Genomic DNA, 24,876 nt, shown 5'->3' on the forward strand with positions numbered 1-24,876 from the left:
TGGTAATTTTAAAAATTTTATATAAAATTTAAATATATATATATAAACATAAATTTTGAAATAACCCTTAAACTTTGAAAACTTTAGGTACCCGGATGGGTAAAAAACAGTAGGCACTTATTTGGCAAAAAATATACAGTTTAGACACTTATTTGGGGATTAAGCCAAAGGGTTAATATAGAAGAAAATGACAACTTTGGTTTTGTAAAAATGGTCCCAGGAATATATTGGCTACAATTGAACATTTCTGATGACCAAAATGGTAAAACAATGGAAGATATTTAAAGATTTCTAAAAGCAGTAACGGACATAATCTTATGCCGATGAATAAATTTATAAAATATTAGAGAAACAAAAATAAATCATTAATAAAAAGAGAAAATAACCTCAGTGACCAAAAATGCCTTATAATATATGAATTTAACTAATTTTTTTTGGATTTGCCAAAATGACCAACAAATTCGCAACGCGAATTCCAATTTCACAACTCAGTTTCCAAATTCGCAACGCGAATTTGTAAATCGCAACACAGAAGTCAAATTCACAACGCGATAGTCAAATTCGCAACGCGAAAGTCAAATGTTTTTACGCGAAACACAATATTAATTTCGCAACACAAATGTAAACAATATTATCGCAAATCATCTCTAACCTAAAACCCTAAAGCACAACTCAGTCCCATTTCCATCTCTCACTCTCTACGGCGACATCTGTCCTCATCTCCGACGAAATCCGTCCTCATTTCCGACGAAATCCGTCTATCTCCATCTCTCAGAGCAACCCTCACAACCATTCACAGTTAGAAATGGAAAATCAACCACCGAGGGTTAGTTTTTTAATTATTTTTATTTTGAAATTTTTGTATTATTATTAGATTAACCATTTCACTAAGATTGCTAAATTCATTCGGTTGCTGCCAATACTGCTAAACTGTTTAGTCTTTAACCCTGTGAAGTTAGTATTTGTCTTTGTTTTGTCTTTTTGTTGAAATAACCCTAAATCACAACACCAAATTCGCAACGCGAAAATGAAAATCGTAACTCGAAACTAAATTCGCGTTGCGAATTTAAGTTTCAGAAACTTCTTTTATTCTGCAAATTGAAACTTGAATGAATTGCATTACTTCAACAAAAAAACAAAGACAAATACTAACTTCACAGTGTTGCTATTTTAAGTTTCAAGAATAAACTACTACTCTTTATATTGTCCTTGAACCTGCACTAAACCTATATGTTGTCCTTTTAAATGTTTATATAAGTGTTTACTTCTGGAATGTTATCTGATGCATTTTGTGAACTATGATGGAATAATGACTTGGGTGAATATCGTGCTAGTTTGAAACATATTTGGCTTTGTTTTCACTGTTTAATATCATGTCTGTTTATAGTGTATAATTTGTAGTTTTTGGTATATCTAACTTGGTATGTTTATTGTTTTTGTAGAAATTTTTTTCGGCTGCATTGACCTTAAGGAATAAATTAAGCCTAGCCACTAAAATTGCGTCGACGCTTACACCTCTACAAAGAAAATTGTTTGATGATACTTGCTTCGGGCCATGGCTGAAAGTGCAACATACGGGTGGAGATGTTATGTTGACATATTTGTTTGATGGTTTTACTCGGATGGATGACCTTGATGTTGTCCGAGTATGCCATTTATTACTTTTGCATGCTGGCTTTTTAGGCAAAGAGGGCAGACAACCAATCTCTGAGGACCTAATATTATTGGTAGATGACCTAAATGCATGGAAGCTGTTTCCGTGAGGTTCATATCTATGGAAAGCTACCTGGAAGAAGTTGTCGTCTACCTTTGAGGACCGAAAAAGTTTGCGGGGCGATGGTTCTAAATACACTTTGACAGGCTTTACTTGGGCCTTTAAGGTAAGAATTTCTATATTATAATGTTTCCAAAATTATAATTAATTATTTAACAATTACTAATATTTGTGTATTATATTGTTTGTAGATTTGGATATTTGAGGCTTTCCCCAGCATGCAGACATATGCGATAAAAAAATCAAATGATATTCCTAGGACTATTACCTGGAAGAGGATTCACATGTTGGATTGGGAAGAGTTACTCCCATATACGACGATGAATGATGTAAGTTAATACACAAATAATACCATATAAACAAGTTATTACTAGTACAAGTTTAACTTTGTTTGAGCTTTTCTATTGTTAGGTGGTCAACTATCCATTACAGAGGCTGACACCCACAGATGCTGAGCTTGACACTGATTGGTGGCAAGCTAGTAAGCGATTTTTTGATGGGACAGATGATTAGCACCCCCCACCTCGAGAGCCATCATATGATCGGGCCGATTTTACAGTTCGACACCTGGAGCCATCACCTGCTCGAGCCTCTTCTCCACCTCTACCATCACCTATTCCATCACATCATCGAGCCTCTTCTCCACTATCACCTCATGATAGGCGACCGGCAAAGAGGCCACGACATTTATCTCCCTGTTTTCTACCTCCACGGGATGAGTTAGGGGAATTACGTGATGAGGTCGGTGTTTTGTGTCATGAGGTCGGTACTTTACATGAATATAATAGTGCATGGCGTGATGAGGTTCGATCTTTACGTGGTGAGGTGGGTTTTTTACGCGATGACAATGGTGCGCTACGCGGTGAGGTGTCTACCTTACGTGATGAGGTTACCGCTCTACGCGAGATTGTTTCATTGTTGCAGAATGAGGTTAATACTCTACGCAATGAGGTAAATTTGTTTAATACTATACTAAAAATGCAAATAACTTTTTTCGGCATTATTTATTTATTTATTTATTTATTTATTTATATATTAATTTATTTTCAGCGGCCCGATAAGGTAGATGCTTTACGTCGGGTTTTTCTTGCACGACGGGGTTCACGCATCAGACGTCATGCACGTGCCATTACGTCTCTGTTCACCCTATTATTGCCAAGACTCCGTAAGAATAAGCCCGATGCACCTATCATCATTCAAGAGGCGCCTCCTATCGTTCAAGAGGCCCCTCTCATCATCGAAGAAGCCTCTCCCACCGTTCAAGAGGCCCCTGTCTTCGTTCAAATGGTCTCGCCCGCCGTTCAAGAGCCCGATTCACATGGCGTCATATGTCGACATATTGATAAACCCAATCCCGTGCTCGATATGATGGATGCGAGTTGGCTTTCGTATGTGTTACCGGCCAGTATCATTCCTCAGGAGGAGAGGGAAACACTACCGGAAATAATTACGGATAATACCCTTTGGGCTAAGACCTCAGTTGATTTTTATCTACATGAGCGGAGCAAGGGGTGTTATTCTGACCTATGCCAAATCGACGATGCATATCATTTGTTTCTTGATCAGTCTTGGTTGGATATTTTATTAGGGGTTGAAGATAATGGCTATCTCGAAGGGGTGGTAAGTCTTATATTCTTCTTATATTGCATTTTGATTAATTTTTTTAAAATTTATTAATAAATTCACTAATATATGTATTTTTTATAAAACAACATATTGATACATGGGTGTCACATCTTCTAATAATAAGGAAATTGAAGAAAATAAAAAAAATACTCGATGGAATATTATATCGACGTCTTTTCACGCAGCTCACTTGAAGGATCAGAGAGATGCTTCATATAAGTTGGCTAATGGAAAAGCTAAACTTTATCCTGCGTGGTGGGAGGTCGATAAGGTTAGTATTTATTTTTTTGAATATTTTAAAGGTTTTCATAAATTTTATTTGATGTGCACAATTATTTATGATTGTAGGTGTTTATCCCTATTTTGGAACGTCGTCATTGGCTTCTCGTCGAGCTTCAGCTCCCATCCCTGAAGATAATGGTATATGACAGCATGTTGAATTACATACCATTGTCTGATTTGAGAGATATTATTACAAAGGGATGGAGCGATCATTTGGCTAAATACTTGAATGCGCTTGATAATTGGACAATTTATGGAAACAAGAAGCCAAATAAGTTTAAAATTACAATGATCAGAGATGAGATTGCGCCACAACAAACGCAGGGAGCCAGAGGGGATTGTGGTCCTCTCGTATTCTTGTGCTTGGAACGTTTGACGACAGGAAGTATACAGTATCTACCTCCCACAGATAGAGATAGAGCTGCAGTAAGCTTGTGGTTTCGGCATTATATGGCCATATCGATATATGCGAGACGTTGCCTACCTGCATCCGTGTGCTGAAAGTTGTACATAAACAATTGGTAAGTTTGAGCAAGTGTTGTTATATGTACTCTTTAATTGATTTGAAAATATTTGGTTAAGTACCTAGAATTCAGTAATTTGTTGTTTGTTGGTTTTAGATGTATAGAAAGTGTTGTTTGAGCAAATGTTTGGTTTCTGCAGGTTAATCATGAAGTGAGCTGCGTAAAATGTATTTGTGCATAAACAACAGTCTGGGGTACACTTTTTTTTCTTTGTTTAATTGAATTTTATATTGAAAGTTTATTTGTTTAATTGATGAGGAAATAAGATTTATTTTTTGATTAATTGATTTGTAAAAGTTGATTTGTTTAATTTGATTTGTAAATAATAATTATTTTTTTGCTTGTTTAATTGATTTATAAAAGTTGATTTGTTGTTTCTAAAAAATTCAAGCTCATTATGTTTAAAGGCAAAAAAGACCTGTTGAATGTACAAATTCGCAATGCGAAAGTTAAATTCGCAACACGAAAGTCAAATTCACAACGCGAAAGTCAAATTTTAACACAATTTTTGGTTTGCGAATTTGACTTTCGCGTTGCGAATTTTACTATCGCAACGCTTATTTCGCGTTGCGAATTTAACTTTCGCGTTGATCGCAACATACAACATCAATGTATATACAACATCAACACACATTCCAAGCTATAAATACAAGCTAAGGACACTTGAAGAAGCAAGAGAACAATTATCCAAAAAATCAAACACAAGATAAAATCCCAACATGATAACAACTGAACAGATCATATCAATGTTCAAACTCAAGTTGTAGATTTTGATTTCCTTTTGCTTGGCACCATATGAGATTTGGATTTTGATTTCCTTTTGCTTGGCACCATATGAGCTTTGGATTTTGATGAGCATCGGAAGCATTTCGGACTTATTATTTTTGTTATTATTACAAGTTGTAGCCCTCAATTATCGAGATTTTTAGTTGCCATTTGTTGCATTTCTCGTATACCTCCCAGATCATACGCCCGAAATGTTTCTGACGCTTTAAAGTTGACAAAAAAATACGATGGTCGGGATTTCCCTCGCGTTTAAAGTTGAGAAAAAAACAATGAAAATTAGGAATAATCAATGATAACATGCATATTGGCTTGGGCTAATATTTATAGTGGAGCCGAAATTTATATTGAAATTCAAACTCAAATTGAAATTTAAATTCAAACTCCGATTACATATGAAATGAATTTGAAATACAGTGTTAAATTGAACATAGAAATTGCATAATTAATTCATATTGTTCAAGTAACATGCTTTATGAACCATTAAGCTAAAAGATAATATTGATTGAGTTCAAAGCTGAGTTGTGAGTTGATGGGGTTGTCACACTTGTCATATGGTTGGAATAAAGTACTCACATGGAAGAGATAGATTGTTTTGTTATACACAACCCATCTCATATGAATGAAAATATACATACAATATAATCAAACCAAAACATACATACACAACAAATTTATACATAACAATGTTCAAATAATGTACCCACAAAAACGAAATTAATCCGATGAAAAATGGTTATTTCTAACGAAGTCCGAAACATTATTTTTCCAAATAATGTACCCATAACAATGTTCAAATAATGTACCCACAACAATGTTTAATTGATTTGTTGTTTAATTTTCAATCTGCATTATGTTAAAGGTAAAAAAGACTTATTGAAGGTAAATTCGCAACTCGAAATAAGCGATGCGATAGTCAAATTCGCAACGCGAAAGTCAAATTCGCTACGTGATAGGTAAATTCGCAACGCGAAAGTCAAATTCTGTTTGCGATTTCGCGTTGCGAATTTGACTTTCGCGTTGATCGCAACATACAACATCAAGGCAAATACAACATCAAATACATTCCAAGCTATAAATACAAGCTAAGGACACTTGAAGAAGCAAGAGAACAACTATCCAAGCAAACAAACACAAAAGAAAATCCCAACATAATAACAACTGAACAGATCATAGCAATGTTCAAACTCAAGTTACTAATGAATGTCTAACTGAAAATGTATGCATTCACACATAAAATACACATAATACAACATTTGCATTTAAAAATCACCTAAGTTAATAAGTCCCAAAAGGTGAAGCCGGTTGTGATTGGGATTTTGATTTTGATTGCGATTTTGATTTCCTTTTGCTTGACACCATATGAGCTTTGAATTTTTATGAGGATCCATTTTTTGGTAGAGGAAAAGATGATTGTGATGGCACTGGTGATCCACAGGTCAACCTTGTATGACCACTTTCCTTGCACCGACTACATGTCGATACCCTCTTCTCTTCACCTTTAGACGGTATACGATCGTGATTTTTTGGTCGGCCAGGTAGCTTGCTGTCCATGACTGGTGGCAAAACTGTTTGTAAGTCATCTAGTATGTCCCACTCAGAAGGATGTGGACATGGGTAAACAATTTCGGCATAAGTCTGTCAATATACTTCTGTAGTGTAGCAATCCATAGCGTATGCGCTTGAATCATCTTGGTTTAGATGAAGAGCAACTTTTATAACATGGTCACACGGATAACCAGATGTTTGCCATTTCTTACAACTACACGTCTTTGCATTTAGATCGAAAAGCCCATTTAAGTTATTATCCAACACTTCAAACAAAGTGTTTGAACATGGTTCAACTCTCCAGGACGTTGACTTCACAACACATTTCATTATCTTTTTTTCAGTCCATGGTGTAACACGACGTTCCAATGTTCCTGTAAATTTAAATAAATAATACTTAGTAAAATATATGATAAGTTACGAATTTAAAGAAATAATACTTGCATGGTTTCTTTTCTTGTAGTATCACCGTTGAATAGAGGCTCGAAAAAACTCCATTAATATAGTAATGGGTAATTTCCGGGAATGACGACTTAGAGTGTTGATTGATTCTGCACTATTAGACGTCATAAAATCATATCTTGCTCTAAGTTGATGTACTCTTGACCATCTTTCAAACCCGACATCGTCTAGTGTTTGAGCACATTGAGGCAAAACACACGTCTTAAACAATTTATATGCTTATTAAAATCCACTTTCCGATAAACTTTTACAGCCTTCCAGTATGTCCATTTGTGATTTTTTATACCAGCAGACCTTGATTTTAGATTTTTGTACAAATGAACACCACAAAGTCCATGAAAAGCATCTGGGAAACACCTTCTAACAGCGTTGTCAATTGAGTTGGCCTATCGGATATAATTGTCAGATTGCTAATAGGACCTATGCAATCCCTAAGATGTCCCATAAACCATGTCCATGAATCAGAGGTTTCAGATTTGCCAACCCCGTAAGCTATTGACAGTATCCCATTGTTAGCATCCATGGCTACTGCTAATAAGTTTACTCCAAGGTATCGACCTTTCAAATGTGCTCCGTCAACTATAATAATTGGGCGCATGCAAGTAACAAACGAACGAATCTACAAAATCATATACATAAGAAATATAATCATTTAAATGTGAAATGCATGCAACTAACAAAAACGAGTCAACAAAATTATAATGATTTACTAACCACAGCACCAATGGCGATAAACAATAACTCAAAGCGTCCATCTCTATCTATTTTGATATGAGTTACCGACCCAGAATTTTTCAGCTTTAAATTGTGATAATAAGCCGACAGTTGGGCAAACGATGCTTCTGGAGACCCCCTCAACAATTCCAAGGCATAACATTTGGCTCTCCAAGCTTGAGAATATGAGATACTAATCTTGAACCGAGCATTCATGTCAGTCATAATTTCATGTCCCCGATATACCCTTCCATTCAAAAACATTAACTCAGCCAGAAAACCACCCAGCACCTTTTTGTTTGCCTGTCTATAGTGAGGAAAAAATTGGGTTATTGAACATGTATGTTTATCAATAAAAGTCTTAACTTGAAACATTTCACAATCTTTTATCCTCTTTGCAATCATATGCTACGTACAGTTTTTGTCAATCATACACCTTGTTTCGAAACGATATTTGCTTGATTTGTTAACTCTTAGTTGATAGTCATCTTCCACACATTTTGTATACAAAACTATCTTCAAGTCTTCCTTTGTATCAAAACAATCATCTTTCTTGATACGAATAACTTTTGTGTAACAATCAACTGATATCTTTACCAACTCTTCTTCCGGTATCTGAAGTAATTCTGGCATATTCCAGTTATACTCCCGTGGCATTTTCTTCTTTTTCCTTTCTTCGGGGACTTCTTCTTCTTCTTCTTCAGGGTTATATGAATTACAGAATGGATGTTCAACATGTTCATTCACAGTCGTAACTTCCTCCTCATTATCATCAACAACATCTTCCTCGGCAGCGGCTGTTTCATCATCAAAATTCGGGTATTGACTAATATCAAAATCATTACATGCAGGGTCTGTTTCTTCTTCCATCACATCATCAAAATCTGAGTATTTACCAAGATCAAAGTCATGGTATTGACCAAGATCAAATTTCGAATACTGACTAGTACTCACAATTTTTTCTGTTGGCTTATAATCGTCTAACTGGTCAATACGAAAACCGAAATTTGGTGCTGAAATTTTATTGAGATTTGGATTAGGAAAAGATTGTGGGTTTTGAGATTGTGTTTGATAATGGAAATGTGGTGAAACAAAATTTGTGTTTGGTGATGAAATTATGGTGGAACCATTAAATTTTGGGTTGAAAAACTTAGTTGATTACTACCCGCTACTGACTCAACTTCACTACTTCTAGGTTCAACAACATACAATGTAACATCATCTTCTTGCGAAACACTAATGTAAGCAATGAATAGTTCAACATCTTTATTGTCGGTTAACAAATAAACTTTATCTTTTCTCTAATAAGATAGTCTAAATCTACTTAGAGACTATAAATTCAATTTCTTTGCAACATGTAACATTAGAGTTTCATAAGTTAACTTTTTTAATGACAGTTTTAGTTGAAGATTTATGGGTAAAGGCACATATTGTAAAACACCATGAACATTCTCCCATGACCCTCCAAAACACAAATCTATCCAAACATGATCAACATTAGATGATTTCATTCTATAAATTGTAAATTAATTTACTAAACAAACGAGCTATAAACTAGATATCATCACTAACTTAGAGAAAAACATACCTTTATTAAGTTGATAGTTTATAATTTGTGAGAGAAATAATTGAAATATTATATAGAAATAAAATTATGTAAAAAAATAGAGATGGGGTAGGATGTCGTTGGATATAGGAACAGATGTCGTCGGAGAGAGTCATAGATGGAGATGGAATACGTTGCGATTTAGGGATTTAGGTTATGAGTTGCTGTTGTTGCGTTGTTATATACCCAAAACATTTGTGTTGCGAAAATTAAACCCGTTGCGAAATTAAATTCGCGTTGCGAAATTAAATTCGCGTTGCGAATTTGACTTTCGCGTTGTGAATTTGACTTTTGTGTTGCGAAATTGGAAATTGGGTTGCGAAATTAGAATTCGCGTTACAAATTTGAGATAGCGTTGCGAATTTGTTCTCGTTGTGAATTTGACTTTTGTGTTGCAAATTTGACTTTCGCGTTGCGAATTTGACTTTCGCGTTGCGAATTTGACTTTCGCGTTGCGAATTTGGAAAATCACAACGCGAATTACATATTCGCGTTGCGAAATTGGAAACTGGATTGTGAAATTAGAATTCGCGTTGCAAATTTGAGATAGCGTTGCGAATTTGTTGGTCATTTTGGCAAATCCAAACAAAGTTGGTTAAATTCGTATATTATAAGGCATTTTTGGTCATTGAGGTTATTTTCTCTAATAAAAATTATAAAAAATACCTAAATTATACAAATATTTAAAATTTTCATAAAACAATTGTCCCATCAGCCCCGCCAACTCCTCAGTCCAAGTTAAATATGCAATATTATAAGACCGCATCATTAATAAGCATTGTTTGGAAAATCGGACCGGACCGACTGGTTCAATCAGTTCAATCAGGAATCGTTGCCTAATTCGGTTCAATCTAAACCGATTGAACCGCTACTAGTGAACCGGTCAGAACCGCTGAACCGTTCGACCCGGACCGGATGAAAACAAAAAAAAAAACGAAAAAAATCAGAAAAAACCGGAAATTTTGTTTTTTTTAAAAAAAATTAAACCAAACGTCGTTTGTTAAACGAGCCAAGTCGAACTCGAGTATTGCTGAGCTCGACTCGAACTTGAAAACTTTAAAAGTAAGCTCAACTCCACTCAAACTCACAAGTTAAAAATTATCAAGTTCAACTCGAACTCGAAATATAATATTGAAACTTGAACTCAAAAAGGCTTGAACTAAAAAAAAATTAGAAGCTCAATTGAAGCCTAAAATTCGAACTTGATTGAAGTGAAAGAATAGTTCACTCAATGCTCACCAAAAGGCTACATGATTTTGAATGCCAAATTATCTCTATTATTTATAGAAGTTAGTTGTGATGCTCTTCTATGTTTCTTAGCAATGTGAGATTGTTTTGTTCTCATATTTTTACTCTTTAGACTTTTGGGATGCTCTTTTATGTTTCTCAGCCATGTATGATTGTTTTTAAAAAAAAAAATTAAACCAAACAATATCATTTTGTTATGATTTTTTAGCCCCAAATTTATTTTTTAATTATAGTTATATAATTATATTTATTATTTAATATGTTTTACCTTAAATATTATGTTATAGTTAATTTGAATCATTTTGTTTCACTTGATTTTATGGTTTTTAATTTATATATGTTATGATTTGCTTTGAATATGACTTGTGATATAAAAAATTATTTTTTATTAAATATTTTTGGTATTTTTATTTAATTTTTTAAATAATTATGACGTCGTCCGGTTCTTCCGACCGGTCGGACCGATTTGACCGATTAAACCAGTGAACCAGTGAACCATGTTAATAAGGACTGTTTACATATAAAGATCCATCTATGGAAGTGAGCGTATACAGATCTTATATATATATTTCTTCCTTTTTTATTCACCATCGATATGATAAAAGTTAACGCGACATCTTCTAAGACAACAAAGATGGAAAATGCCATACACTTGCCTGGTTTGCATTTGGCCAATGTTCATAAATCTTCATCTTTATGTCAACCGGTGATCATCTTGAGACCACATTGTATCTGGCTTTCACCGAAGTTCCCATCTGAATGATGTCTGATGTTGCCGTAACGTCATCGGGGGCTGATACGGAGGAGGCAGAGGAAACCGAAAACATGGCCATCCACACTTGATGCTATAGCACCTCCTGTCTGAGATATATTGTGAAACAGGGCTGGAGCATGTGCTGTGACTCGATTCAGGTTCGTTCTGCAAGGGGGACCCAGGTTTCTTTTTCTCATTTTTGATATGCCGAAAGTTTCCATCGTTCCTATGACTCCTTTGTGTTAAAGCTTCCCGATTGAAGGCTAGTCAGACAACATGGCAAGTAATTGAAGTACCTCCAATAGTTGACAATGCCTTGAAAACAAAGACTTTGAAGTTCAAATCCATGGCGTCCAACCTTCATACACGCTACAAAGATTATCAACACTAGTAGCTTGCTTTAATAGATAATCCACTTGCTCTGCAATGCTAAGTTTCCTGAAGAGGTAACAAAAGAACTGCCTGTTAATACATATTTCACTCGATACCTATTTCCAGTCTCGAAAGAAAGCATATACCTTCTATCTGTAATGTCTCTCCCATCTAATTTCATTTCTACACGTCTTAGGACCGACATTGCGTAAGAATTTTTACCTGCAGACAGAAATAGGTTACACCAATGGAAGTAAATAGAGGGAACTATAATTCATTTTTAAAAAAAGGAAAAAATAATCCTTATCTACTCGTCAAAACAAAACAAACATTTCAATATTGAGATCTAAAGTAGCATGAAAGGCATGGAAACAGCAAACATGACAGATGATTCTTTAAGTTGGATTTTATTCTTACCCCTTGCTAAACGACTCGCCCTGTCTGTGCTAGGAACAGGAACTTCATGACTCTCATCATCAACCTCAACTTTTCCTAATGTAGATACTTCGTCCTTACTCTGAAATTTCACATCCAAGTTCACCCTGTTTGAAGGTTGTGAAGATTCTAGAGGATTACTTACTGATTCATCACTCACTGAGGGAACAGCTTTCAGATGTTCATTAGTCTCATCGGTTGCTAATTTCACTTCATCGGCATTTTCCACCTCCACGTTGGTAGACATTTTCTGGTCCACGATGTGAGATTTCATCATATTTGCTTTGAGAAGATGGAACTAAATTTAAATCATCATTAGCCTTGTTCTGACTGGAATCAAGGGAAATCTTCATCGTCTCCGCTAGATCATTAATGCCATCTGAAAGACTAGTTTCGGTTGAGGTAATGCTAGATTCCACACTGCTAGTATCAATGCTATCTGGTGGTGATATCCACTCTTTATCATGCAAAGAAAGCCCAGTTAGACCAACGAGTTCTTTGGGGCTCCCACCGCTTGATGTCGAGATGCTCTCACCTCCTCTTTCATCATATTCAGTGGCATCACTAGTAACAAGTTCTGGCCTTGACAAACTAATGCTCTTTGATTTTACTTCCTGGCTTTCACCTAGTCCTTCAAGAGCCTGGTGAAACAGAGCAAGCACTATTATTACTCTCGATATCATCAATTTGTCGTGCTATAGTTCATAAAATCTAAATTATTATTAATATTGCAACTGGATTATACCTTATGCAGGTTCCCGGCATGGAGACTGGCAGTTCTTGCAAGTCTGGTTAACAATGAATGTAGTTCCTTCACAGAAAAGGTAAGTGATGGCAACAAAGGCTTGAAGGTCTGACAAGTCTCCCTATCTCTTAAGCCATAAGACTGGTATATTGCTTGTCCATGTATTGGAGATACTTCCATCTTGGTCTCTCTCTCCCTAGCCATAGCAGAGACATCCTTGGATAAAACTGACTCTAATGGAAGAAGGATTGCATTTGCCTGCCACAATAGCAAAAAAGAGTAATAAAGTTGTCATACCATTGTGATACCAAGTACCAACCAGTAATGAAACTACAAGAACACATTAAAAAAAAGATGTAAAAACTAGGTAAACGAACAAAACCATTAATGCTGGTATTTTTCATTCAATAGGATGACGAAGGGTTTTAAACCAAAGCCACCGGTAAATGCTTTTGACGCTTTATGGCCTCCCTAAAAAGCATCTTTTGATTGTTATAGACATTAAAGAAAAGTACAAACAATACATCTTCCAGCATTGAACCAGATTCAGAAGTTAAAGCAGTATGACCCCTTGATACACGAGCAAATGCAGATAAAGCAACACTGGCTTCATATGCACAATCTCTCATTGCAAGAACAGTACTTTGTAAGTCACCTGAAATAAATAAATGTTTCAGGCGAAAACAATAAACGCATATGCAGAAGAAACATAGATAGGCATACTTAGCTTCGAGTTTCACACATTTAAAAGGGTAGAGCAACGGCGTTGTTGTCGTGGGAACCGAAGTTGAGGCAGTGGCGGAGTAGGAAGTAGCAACGGAAGCGGTAGCGGCGGCGGCGGCGGTGTTTTTGGGTAGAGCAGCGAAAAGGAGAGCCGCAAATTGATGTTGGTGGTGGTGCAATCCTTGCATCATTGTTGTACAGATATCTATGGCTTCGCATTTCTTTGATCAATTCCCTTCTTCTGCGCTTGTTTGCCTCGCCTGATGCCGTTTAAAAGTGTCTCCGTCGTGGTTCCCGCCCCCCCACCCTTCTGCTTTTATTTTGTATTTTCCTGATTTATGTCATAAATGGCCCTCGAGTTTGAAATATATCATTATAGTACTTATTCATGGTAATAATTTTATATGATCGATAGTGATTCATTTCTTTTTATTTGAAAAAAAATCATAATTAATGAGATAATAATCATTAATCAGAAACTTTCTAAAAAAATAAATTTATAAAAATATATCATATAAAAGTAAAAAAATGATTAAAATCTTCTTTTTTTTAATCAAAATCAAAACGTCGTATCTTAAATTTCATGTTTTACAATAAATGATATATATGTATATATTTTATTTTAACTTTTATAAATTATTATTATCATTATAATCGAAATTAAATAAATAAAAATAATTGATAATTCTTATGTCATATATTTTTAAGTTATTTTTTATCATTTAAATTATAAAACATTTACTTTTACATTATAAAAATAAATTGTGCTTAAAACTAAATAAAAATCATTGAAGTTATTAGAATGAATGGTAAAGTAGTATACAGCATCCAAAGAAAAAATAGAGCAATTTGGATTTCTAATATTTAATTGAACTGAATTGAAGTTTCATAAAATTTTACCTGCTCAAATCACCAAATTTACAAAAAATGAGGGTCCAAAGGAAAATAATGCCACGACTTAAATCGTGAGTAATTATCAATACATGCAACTCAAAAGGATGATATTGTAATTTACCCAAAACTGTGACCCGCGTCATAAACCGACAGAACTAAAAGGCCGCTCACTATATAATGAAACCCTAAAACCCAAATGATAACAAATCAAAGGGATCTTCTTCTTCCCGAACACAAAACTTCGAAAGAAAAAAAACCCTGCAACTTTGATTGGCCAGAACGATGTCGTACGACGACGTGGAAATAGAGGACATGCAGTGGAACGAGGAATTGCAGGCGCACACTTATCCATGCCCATGCGGCGATCTATTCCAGATCACGAAAGAAGACCTAAAGCTCGGCGAGGAAATCGCCCGTTGCCCAAGTTGTTCTCTCTACATCACGGTCATCTACAACGCCGAGGACTTCGCCGACAACAAATCTAAGAACGGTCTCGATCCTCAAAAAGGGCAAGCAGTCGCCGTTGCTTGAGGCTTTAAAGGTCATTATTATTTCTCTGTTCTCTTTTATTACGGATTAGTTCCTTTACGTGATTTGAATTAGCATTGATTAAGAAAATAATTTTCATGTAACTCTGTTGTCGTGAGGTTCTTGTATCACTGGTTATACTTGATTGAAAATTGTAAATCAATTTGATATGTTAAATACAATATGAGATGGATGCATTTTTTTCATTTGTTGTTTGAAACTTTATGCTAGAAAGCTTTACTTTCTCGTATTAATCAATGTTCCTACTTAAAAATTCAAGTTTTATATGCATCAAAACTTAACTTGAGATAAGATATAGAGACAGTAAGGATTGATAATTTTGTTGTGGATTTATACCAGCATTAGTGGTTTCAGTTTTGTTGAATAAAAGTTTATTTTTTCAGTTTCCTTTTGTCAGTTACATCACAAAATTTAATATTTATAAGAGTATTTTGATGCTGAAAATAAAAAGAATATAATCTTCTCGGAATTAGAATTTGTAGAACTTTTGGATGTCTCATATAGATGTTAAATTTAACTTTGGGTTGAAATGTTTTAGAAACTAGGATTTTGTTTATAGTAGAAATGGGTATTGACTCTTTCGGAGCTATATAATTTAACTTTGGGTTGAAATGTTTTAGAAACTAGGATTTTGTTAATATTATAAATGGGTATCGACTCTTTCGGAGGGGACAAATAATGGGGAAGAAATAGTGTAAGGATCAATGTTTTCGGAGGGGACAAATAATGGGGAAGAAATAGAGTGTGAGGATCAATGTTTTTAAAACCGGACTGGACATTGAATCGGTGAAGGTACTGGTTCATTGGTTTAACGGCGGTTGAATCGGATTTTATATAAAATAATATTTTTTTTTTAATTTTACATAATATTCAAAGTAATATTAATATATATGTAACACTTTTTTTAAGTTTACAATATTAAAAGATATAAAAATATCACAAGTTATAACATATATAAATTAAAAATCATAAAATCAAGTGAAACAAAATGATTCAAATAAACTACAACATAATATTTAAGGCAAAACATATTAAATAATAAATATAATTATATAACTATAATAAAAAAATTGGGGCTTAAAAAAATCATAACAAATGATGTCATTTTGTTTTAATTTTTTTAAATAAAAACAATCTCACATGGCTAAGAAATATAGAAGAGCATCTCAACTTACTTCTATAAATAATAGAGGTAATTTGATATTCAAAATTATGGAGCCTTTTGGTGAGCACAGAGCGAACTATTCTTTCGCTTCAATTGAGCTCAAATTTTAGGCTTCAATCGAACTTCTAATTTTTTTTTTGAGTTTGAGCCTTTTCGAGTTCAAATTTTAATATTATATTTCAAGTTCGAGTTGAACTTAATAATTTTTAGCTCGTGAGTTTTTGAGTCGAGTTGAACTTACTTTTAAAGTTTTCGAGTTCGAGTCGAGCTCAGCAATACTCGAATTTGACTTGGCTCGTTGAACAAACGACGTCGTTTGGTTTATTTTTTATTTTTAAAAGAAAAAAAGTGAACCGGCAGATCAAATCGATTTTGTCGGTTTTCAGCCGGTTCACCCTGGTTTTATCGATTTTCAGCCGGTTCATTGCCAGACCGGTTTTGTGAGGTAACCGGACCGGACATGCCACCGGTTCACGGTTTAACCTGTTGAACCGGCCGGTCCGGTTTTGATAACCATGGTAAGGATGGGATTAAGGGGATGTTTGGTTCACGAATTGTAAGATTATCTTTGAGAATTAGAATGTAATATTACTATGGGAATGGAACAAACTAGGTTGAGAGGGTCGCCATTGCCTCTGCAGTATCCGATCCGGATTAGTCAATCAATAGATCGATAATCGGTGGTTATATAAAAAAACATTACTATAGGAATGTTGTATTATCTTGTTTGGTTTGTTTAGTAAGAATGTAAAATTATAATGTTTGATTGGAGAAATATAACATTATTTGAATGCATATTTTACCAAATTATTCTTGTGATATATATATATATATTTAAATAAATTTTAATATTAAATTATAAATATTCGAATGAAAATTCATAGAAATGTTTTAATTGTTTTACTAACTTTTGAGAAAAATACATTTAATATATAATCAGTATATTAAACTTATATTTTTAGCTAATTTTCATAAGCATCATATTTATTTATATAAAATATAACATAATATAATATGAAAAAAAAATATCATGATCTCGAGTGGATAAAGATAAATAATTTTCAATGTATAAGATCTATTTTTTAATAACTTAAAGTTAGATATTTTTTTAATAATTACATTTTTACAATCATATTATTTTTCATCTCATAAAATTATAAATAATTAATATATTGAATATTAAAAATATAAAATAATTTTAAATATTCAAATTTATTAATTACTTAATTAAACTATTTGTATATTATCATATATTTGTTGTTTTAAGTAAAGTACAAAAAATAAGAATTCAAAAAGATTATTATAAAAAGAATTCACTAGTTTAGGGTATTCTTATCTTGGGTGGCGGGAATTGTCTAAAACCTAAGAATTTGGAGGTAATGACATTTTCACTATTTTAACCAAAAAATGATACTATTGAGAAAAGATTATTCCCTGACAATAATTTTTTCCTTGAAACAAACGTGAGAATGTAATTCTGGAAAAAATTATTTCCTGTTTTCTTTTTCATTAATCAAATGCCTCCTAAATGCATTAAGAGTGAATCGGTAGATAATGAGTTTGAATATGTTCTATAATTGAATTATAAGTTTTTAGTATAAAATGTGTCTTGCCTACAAAATGCATGCGTATTCACTTTACACCTAGGTTCTAGAGACCCTTCGCGTTGTTTTGTGACTTGGCCTTTTAAAACTAAAAACTCAACCAAAAAGATGAGATAACATTTGTCTATGACCAGTACCAATTCATGGATCTTATCCTAAATGGCTCAAACCAGTACGGTTAAGGGTCTTAATAGCTTCCATGTTTCGCCTCCTTCGGGCTCAGTTCCAACTATCTCTGTTCCTCTCACTTGTTTCGACCTGCCATGGTTTTCTCTAGCTGTACAACGACTTTTCTTCTATGAATTTCCCCGTCGTACTTTGCATTAATCAAAACCACTCTTCCACTGGTAAAACAACCCCTCTCTGCAACTCTACAACATTTTTTCCCCTTACGCAGCATACATCACGTGCCCTCAACCGCTCGGGAAGCCTTGCATCTATTACATGAATGGTTATGACTTCATACCCTTTATGGCCCCCGAATCCACTGTGATTTTGATCACGTCGTAGCCAATTATACACAAGATGTTAAATTGTTACACCCCTTTGTTCCTCGACTATGATCAGCACAGGTAAATGATGACGGTGTTCGTGTGCAGCCCTTCAGGTCCTGAACTCCGGCATTTGCCTTAGGTTGACTTATTGTCATGTGGTTGGTGACGGCAAGTCATTCATGCATTTCATGAGGACTTGGACGTCTGTTTATAGATTGGGCAGTGGCTCGTCTTGTCTCAATGAAAATCCACCTCCTCCATTCGACAAGGACATGACCAAGGACCCTGGTGGGGACATGGAATTGTTTATGTTGAAGGATTATTGGCACTGTTATCATCTTGCAGTGAGAATTCAATATCAACACAAGATGTAACAGCAGACAGGGTCCGAGCCACATGTGGAGAGACCAAAGCATTTGGTCACGGCAGCTGATACAGACCAAAGCATTTGCTTGATTAAATCAACAGTGTTGCTAACGGCGATGAAGATAAGTTGTAAGTTGTACTACTTCCTTTTTACATAAGATCGCCAGAACTGCCTCCAATTTCCTGTACGAACAAGTTACCTTGGGAATTGTTTACTACCAGGCTGTACTGAGAAAAAAAAAGCTAGACAATGGGGCATGGAGTATTGGAGAAGGAGCTAAAACAGGGCGTCTTACCGGTGTTGCCACTTGCCGGTTCACCATTGACACCGAGTTTACAATACGGATTTCGGGCAGGGAAGGCTTTGTAAGGTTGAGGTCACACATTGATTACGACGGAGCAATGCAGGGATGGGCAAGGCGAAATACAGGTGGGTGTTGCCTAAAACAAGAATCAAATGGATGAATCCGTTACTAGTTTTATAACAAAGTTTGAAGCTACTTTCAGTTTAATATTCATAGTTTTCTTTATGGAAACAAATTTAGGAAAGAAGACGGATTTAGTATCAACTTAAACCACGATCTTCGACATCAATAATGTTAATCTCTAGTAAAACTTTTTTCTTCCATTGACAAATTATACAAGGTCAACCTCTTATATTTTCTTTTACCCATTAGAATGGACTAATTAATCTCCTTTTAGCATGATGAAGTGAACTCTAGGTTATTGATTTCTTGTGATCTGTTATTTCACCAAGTCAAATATATGAAACATAGACTTGTCACCAATTTGATACCTTAAGGAAACTGAAATTATTATACCCCAAGAAACCATTTTTGTGTGCAGAACTTCTATTTTTACCAATATTGTTATTGCCAATCTACTCTAAATACCAAGAAACAAGACATAATTACTTCCCAGTGGAAACATGACAAAATAAATTATTACCAAGTTCAACTGTTCTCGCACAAAAGAAACGGTTTTGAAGTACGTTATTTTGGGTACAAAAAGAAAAGAAAAAAAGTAAGAAGAAGAAGAAGAAACATAAATATATGAATTGCCAGTTGCCATGCTTATTCATCTATAAAATATTTCATGCATAGAGCTTGGGAGATAGCCTTGGAGTGACGGTAACCACCAGCGGTTCAGCCTTAGGTAGAGTCAATGCCGGTGCTTCGGTCATGTCCACCGGCTCATCTGATACCGTCCCCAAGTCGAAGCCATGAAGCAACCGAGCCATCGTCAAGTGCAAGATCTGAATCGCAAACGTGACACCGGGACACATCCTTCTGCCGGAACCAAATGGCAAGAACTCGAAATTTTGACCCCTAATATCGAAGTCGGCATGTTCGTTAAGGAACCGCTCGGGCCTGAATTCCGAAGGGTTTTGCCAGATTTTGGGGTCTCTCATCAACTTCCAAAGGTTCACGAGAAGTCGAGTGCCTTTTGGGATATAGAAACCGGCCACCGTGCAGTCTTCCATGGCTTCTCGTGGAGCCGAGAGAGGAGCTGCTGGGTATAACCGCAATGCTTCCTTGACGATGGAATGCAAGTATGGTAGGTTCTTCATGTCGGATTCCTCAACCTGCCGGTCTTTTCCTACCTGAGCTTCGATTTCTTCTTGTGCCTTCTTTATTACATGGCGGTTGTTTAATAGCAAGGATAGTGCCCATGTAAGCGTTAGCACGGTGGTGTCGTTGCCACCCAAGAGAAGACTCTGCAATCAAAATTGTTCCATGGTTAATTCATTGGTTCAAATCAAAATAATTCATTTTGGATAAAAGTACATATTAATTAATAAGTATTATTCACGTGATATTTATAATTTAAGTTTATATATTATATTATTATTAATTTGAATGATGCAATATATCATTATATTAAATGACGTGATATATATAACTTTGACATTATTATTTTCGTTGATCAGAAATTATGATACGTAACTAGTTTAATATATATATATATATATATGACAAAAATATTATTTCTATCATTTGAATTAAAAATTAGAACATTAAAAGTTAGAGTAAATTATATTTAATTTTTTTAGAATTATATTTAATATTTATTTTATTTTTAACGTATTTCGTAGTTAAACTATTAATTTTGATCCGTCTCAGTACTTAAACTTTTAATTTATTTTAAAACTTAACGTTATAATTTTAATAAAGTACTAAAATAAAATAAAAATTAAATATTTGATATGATTTTAAAAAAAATAAAAGCTTAAGTACTAATATAAATCAGAATTGATAGTTTATATATTAATTACGTAATTTAACCTAGAAGTTAAGGTATTTAAAAGAAAATAAAGATTAAAATAATTACTGGATAAATGTAAGTATTAGTTCTGATATTATACGAATTGTTTAATGGTTGATGTAAATCTATACGTATAGTACCTGACAAGTGGCCTTGATGGTAATATCAGCATCTTCTTTCGAAGTCTTGCCGTCGTCCAACACATCCAACATAACATCGATGAAATCCTTTTCGCCTTTGATACTTCCGGCGGCCCTCCGTTTACGGTGCTCATCAACCCAGCTTCCGAGCACAAAATCCAACTCCTTGGCATTTTTCTTGAACTTGCCCACAGTTCCGGTCAAAACATCGATCCAGCCGAATAAAGGAACCGCGTCCGACACCGTGAGCAACCCGGCAAGGTAAAAGAATTCATTCAAAGCCTTCTGGCACCGTTTGGATTCCTCGTCGTCTCTCCCGTCGGGTCCGCTGTATCCTTTTCCGGTCACCATCTTCACAATAACGTTCATCGCCAAATCCGAAAACTTGTCCTTCATTTGAACGACGGCGACGCCTTTGTTCGCGGCTGATTCCTCGTACAACTGTTTGAGAAAAAGGTTGATTTCCGCTTCCCGAACATGCTTGAGCAGCTCGAGACGGCGGTTGGAGAGGAGCTCGACGGTGGCGATCTTCCTCGTGTGGCGCCAGTAGGGGCCATAAGGAGCCGAACCCATCAAGGCGTGGTCGTAGCCCATGATCTTCGCCGTTAACGTCCTCGGCCGTGTGGGGAAGACCTTGTCGTTGGTGGTGAAACATTCTTTTATGACGTCCCAGCTGCTCACCACCAGCGTCGGGTGGATCCCCATGCGGATCAAGAAGGCGGGTCCATACTCGTCGGCCAAAGACCCGAGTTTTCTGTGTATGAGCTGGTTTCCTCCGAAAAAGTGAAGGTGGCCGAGTAAAGGCCGGCCTCCCTTCGGCTCCGGCGGCGGTTTTTTATCGCCTTTCTGGCTGCTTTTGGACCGGCTGATAGCCCCAAAGATGAAGACCGCGATTATTAGAGGGACCAAAACTGTAAAAACCATGTTTTGTTGCAACAGAGTAGAGAAATCCATGGTGATTGATTGATTGATTCGACGGTGATGAGCTGAGTTGCATGATTCGAAGTGAATTGCTTCTGAATTTATAGAATAAAGATACGCAAAATAGTGGTCCAGTGACACGTCATTTTGTCTTAATAAAATACTATCACAAAATACATTTATTTATATTATTTTATTTCATATGAGTAACACGTGTCTTTTTTAGGTATAATTTATAGCCTCCAATCCTTAAACTAATATATATTACTTTTATTTTCAAAAAAAAATAATATATATTACTTTCGCTGTATTATTAAATGTGTTTTCTTATTTTAAAATGTATTATAAAAAATAAATAGACAACCATACATATATTTTCTTTTTTATTCATATATGCTTCATTTTTTTACAATTATTAAAATAAATTTATTCACCTTTCAGAGATAATTCATTATTTTTTATCAAATATATTTTCTAAAATTATGTATATAGTCAATATTAAACACAAATTATAAAACAGATGAAATATTAAAAAAAATCAAATTTTTATGTCTTGTAGGATATATAACTCTTAACACGAGCTTAAATTCTTTCAAATATTATGAGTTAGTTGCACAAGGCTGCATAAACCATGATCTTTATTTTAAATTAATTTTAAATTGAAAATTAATTTTAAATTTTAAAACGTTTTATATTAATCTTTAAATAAAAATGATAATTGTTTTAAATAATTTCTAAATTTTAAAATATTTTATATCAATTCTTAAACTTTGAATATCATCTCATTTTGATTCTTTTACTAATATATCATTAATTGCATTGTTTTTATGTTTTTGGAAGGTATTGAGAATTGACCCCATGATCTTAAAAAAAACATACTTTTAAAGGTCTTGAAATTTTTTTAAAAATCACAAATTTAATTCTCAATACTTTCAAAATATAAGTTTTTTTTAGAATGTCACAGGTTTGATTCTCGATACCTTCAGAATATATTAAATTTTTAAAATCGATTGAATTAATGACGTATTAAGGAAATGATCAAAACAAAACAATATCGATAGTTTGAAGATTAATACAAAATATTTTAAGATTTAAGAACTAATTTAAAATGTAAATCATAGTTTAATTTTTCTTTTATTTTTGTAATGCCTCGTTAAAAACTTTAGTTTTTTTCCACTTTAATGCCACATTTAAAATTTAACGTTAAGTTTTTAAAAAAATAAACGTTTAGATACTAAAACGGACAAAAACTGATAATTTATGTACTAAACGCGTTAAAATTTTTAATAACGAGGTACTAAAGTGAAATAAAAACAAAAAATTATGTATAATTTAAAAAAAATAAATTTAAATATTAAAACAGATCAAAACTGATAGTTTAGGTACTAAATTTATAGTTTATACTAAAAAAAGAAAGTCAAATATAACAAAAATAGTAAAAATTGGAACACAGTCATTGACTGGTTGAAAAATGAAAACGACATGAGCAAAGTTCTCACGTATTTTCTCTGTTTCATTGGTTGGAAATTTAGCTTTGTCCAAACCGACGGCCGAGAAAATCATTAATTAATTGCTTTTCTATTGCCTGTGACCCACGTTGTCGCTTTGAAAAGTAGTGGCAAATCTACCCATTATTTTATTGTTAATTATTGTCCCTTGAAGTAGTATTTTGATCGAAGGGGCTAATAACTCAATTATAAAAAATATATTATAATTTAAATATCTATTGAACGTATATGGGTGTAGGGCTGTAAATGAGATGAGACAGATCGTGAGCTACTCGAGATCGACTTGATCAAAGTTCGATAAATATTCGGATCGAATGGACTCGAATGGACTCGAATCGAGCTCTTAACGAGCTGAAACGAGCTACTTGATATTCGACTCGAAAAGCTCGTGAGCAGCTCGAAAATATAATATATTAAGATTTTATTAAAAATAAATTATTAACAATATTAACATTTATGTATTGATTTTTTTTAAAATACAGTAAGATTTTCATGTAATTAAGGTTCATATTCGAGTTTGAGTTTGAAGCTTCAATCGAGTTAAATTTAAGATTTTTTTTTTCATTTCGAGCCTTTTCGAGCTGCTCACGAGCTTCATTTCAAGATTTCAAATTCGAATCAAGCTTGAAAATTTTAAGCTCGTTAGTTTTCTAGTCGAGTCGAGCTCAGTAATACTCGAGCTCAACTCGACTCATTTACACCCCTATATGGGTGTAATGCGTTTGTTCCCGTGGATTCTTTTGAGAAGCTCTTAATGTTGTTAGGTTTTGACTGCATGTGACTGTTTGCAGTTGCTTGGTGCTCAGCTGTAGCCTTTTCTATATAAGCATACTGTGTTGTTGATAGAAAGATATAATAAAAGAAGTGAATAGTTTTCTATTTGTTGTTCTTAGCGTTTCCATAATTTTCATCATGGTATCTTTCGCCTTGAGTCTTAGATCTGTGTAACGTTTTCGTTGCTTGCCAATATTTCTTTTACTCGTCGTGATGTCTCAAAGTCAGGTGTGTTACTCGAATTCTGACTCTGACAATATACTTGTTGAGTTTCCTTCCAAGAATGTACGGCCACTCACGAACAAACGTGTGAACATTATTCTTGATGAATCAAACTTTCTGCTGTGGAAGCAGCAAGTTTTGTTAACTGTTGATGAGCGTTCTAAATCGATATTATTTGCTTGTTAAATCTTCGATCTTATGGATATATTGCTGCTAATTTGTTTGTCTTATGCTTATTTTTGTGCAGGATCTGACTTTCCATAATTAGTGGTAAAAAGGGTGTATTCTGTATTTTTTTTATTATTTGATCATGGTTAGAGACATGGGCACGACTCTAGGCATGACACGGTCTGACGTGACAGTTTCTAGAAGGTCCAA

General features: G+C 34.3%; 3 protein-coding genes and 1 pseudogene across 4 annotated transcripts; 2 read left to right on the top strand and 2 right to left on the bottom strand.

The window, feature by feature from the left end:
* Window positions 1-11,514: 11,514 nt before the first annotated feature.
* On the bottom strand, window positions 11,515-13,074 carry LOC120145464 (serine/threonine-protein kinase SMG1-like). Of its 2 annotated transcripts, XR_005518132.1 has the most exons (4): window positions 12,874-13,074; window positions 12,111-12,769; window positions 11,840-11,915; window positions 11,515-11,759 (listed from the first exon to the last, which is right to left on the bottom strand). XR_005518132.1 is itself a non-coding variant. In XM_039159289.1 (3 exons), the coding sequence occupies exons 1-3, from the start codon at window positions 12,403-12,405 to the stop codon at window positions 11,660-11,662; spliced, it is 471 nt and encodes a 156-aa protein (XP_039015220.1). In that variant the 5' UTR covers window positions 12,406-12,502; the 3' UTR covers window positions 11,515-11,659. The 2 variants fall into 2 exon arrangements, 1 of the variants encoding a protein (XP_039015220.1); XM_039159289.1 differs by lacking the exon at window positions 12,874-13,074 and having other exon boundaries at window positions 12,111-12,502.
* A 1,623-nt stretch (window positions 13,075-14,697) lies between these two features.
* LOC120145465 (diphthamide biosynthesis protein 3-like) lies at window positions 14,698-15,224 on the top strand. Its single transcript, XM_039159290.1, has one exon. It carries the CDS (start codon window positions 14,773-14,775, stop codon window positions 15,019-15,021), a length of 249 nt encoding a protein of 82 aa, XP_039015221.1. The 5' UTR covers window positions 14,698-14,772; the 3' UTR covers window positions 15,022-15,224.
* Window positions 15,225-17,967: 2,743 nt separating this feature from the next.
* On the top strand, window positions 17,968-19,133 carry LOC120145398 (annotated as a pseudogene).
* Window positions 19,134-19,702: 569 nt separating this feature from the next.
* Window positions 19,703-22,053, bottom strand: LOC120145463 (xanthotoxin 5-hydroxylase CYP82C4-like). The gene is made up of 2 exons (XM_039159288.1): window positions 21,074-22,053; window positions 19,703-20,385 (listed from the first exon to the last, which is right to left on the bottom strand). Exons 1-2 carry the CDS (start codon window positions 22,025-22,027, stop codon window positions 19,762-19,764), a joined length of 1,578 nt encoding a protein of 525 aa, XP_039015219.1. The 5' UTR covers window positions 22,028-22,053; the 3' UTR covers window positions 19,703-19,761.
* Window positions 22,054-24,876: the final 2,823 nt, after the last annotated feature.

This window comes from Hibiscus syriacus, unplaced genomic scaffold (genome assembly GCF_006381635.1).
Source record: "Hibiscus syriacus cultivar Baekdansim isolate YM2019G1 unplaced genomic scaffold, ASM638163v2 tig00110893_pilon, whole genome shotgun sequence".
In the NCBI taxonomy this organism is placed as follows: domain Eukaryota; kingdom Viridiplantae; phylum Streptophyta; class Magnoliopsida; order Malvales; family Malvaceae; genus Hibiscus; species Hibiscus syriacus.

Bases quoted from the DNA above. Each gene is read 5' to 3' on its own strand.
- LOC120145464 (XM_039159289.1), bottom strand. From the start codon at position 12,405: ATGATGAAATCTCACATCGTGGACCAGAAAATGTCTACCAACGTGGAG. The intron at 11,916-12,110 runs GTAAGAATAAAA...TTCTGTCTGCAG, and splicing joins GGCGAGTCGTTTAGCAAGGG to GTAAAAATTCTTACGCAATG. The intron at 11,760-11,839 runs GTATATGCTTTC...TTACCTCTTCAG, and splicing joins AGAGACATTACAGATAGAAG to GAAACTTAGCATTGCAGAGC.
- LOC120145465 (XM_039159290.1), top strand. From the start codon at position 14,773: ATGTCGTACGACGACGTGGAAATAGAGGACATGCAGTGGAACGAGGAA.
- LOC120145463 (XM_039159288.1), bottom strand. From the start codon at position 22,027: ATGGATTTCTCTACTCTGTTGCAACAAAACATGGTTTTTACAGTTTTG. The intron at 20,386-21,073 runs GTACTATACGTA...TTTTGATTGCAG, and splicing joins CCATCAAGGCCACTTGTCAG to AGTCTTCTCTTGGGTGGCAA.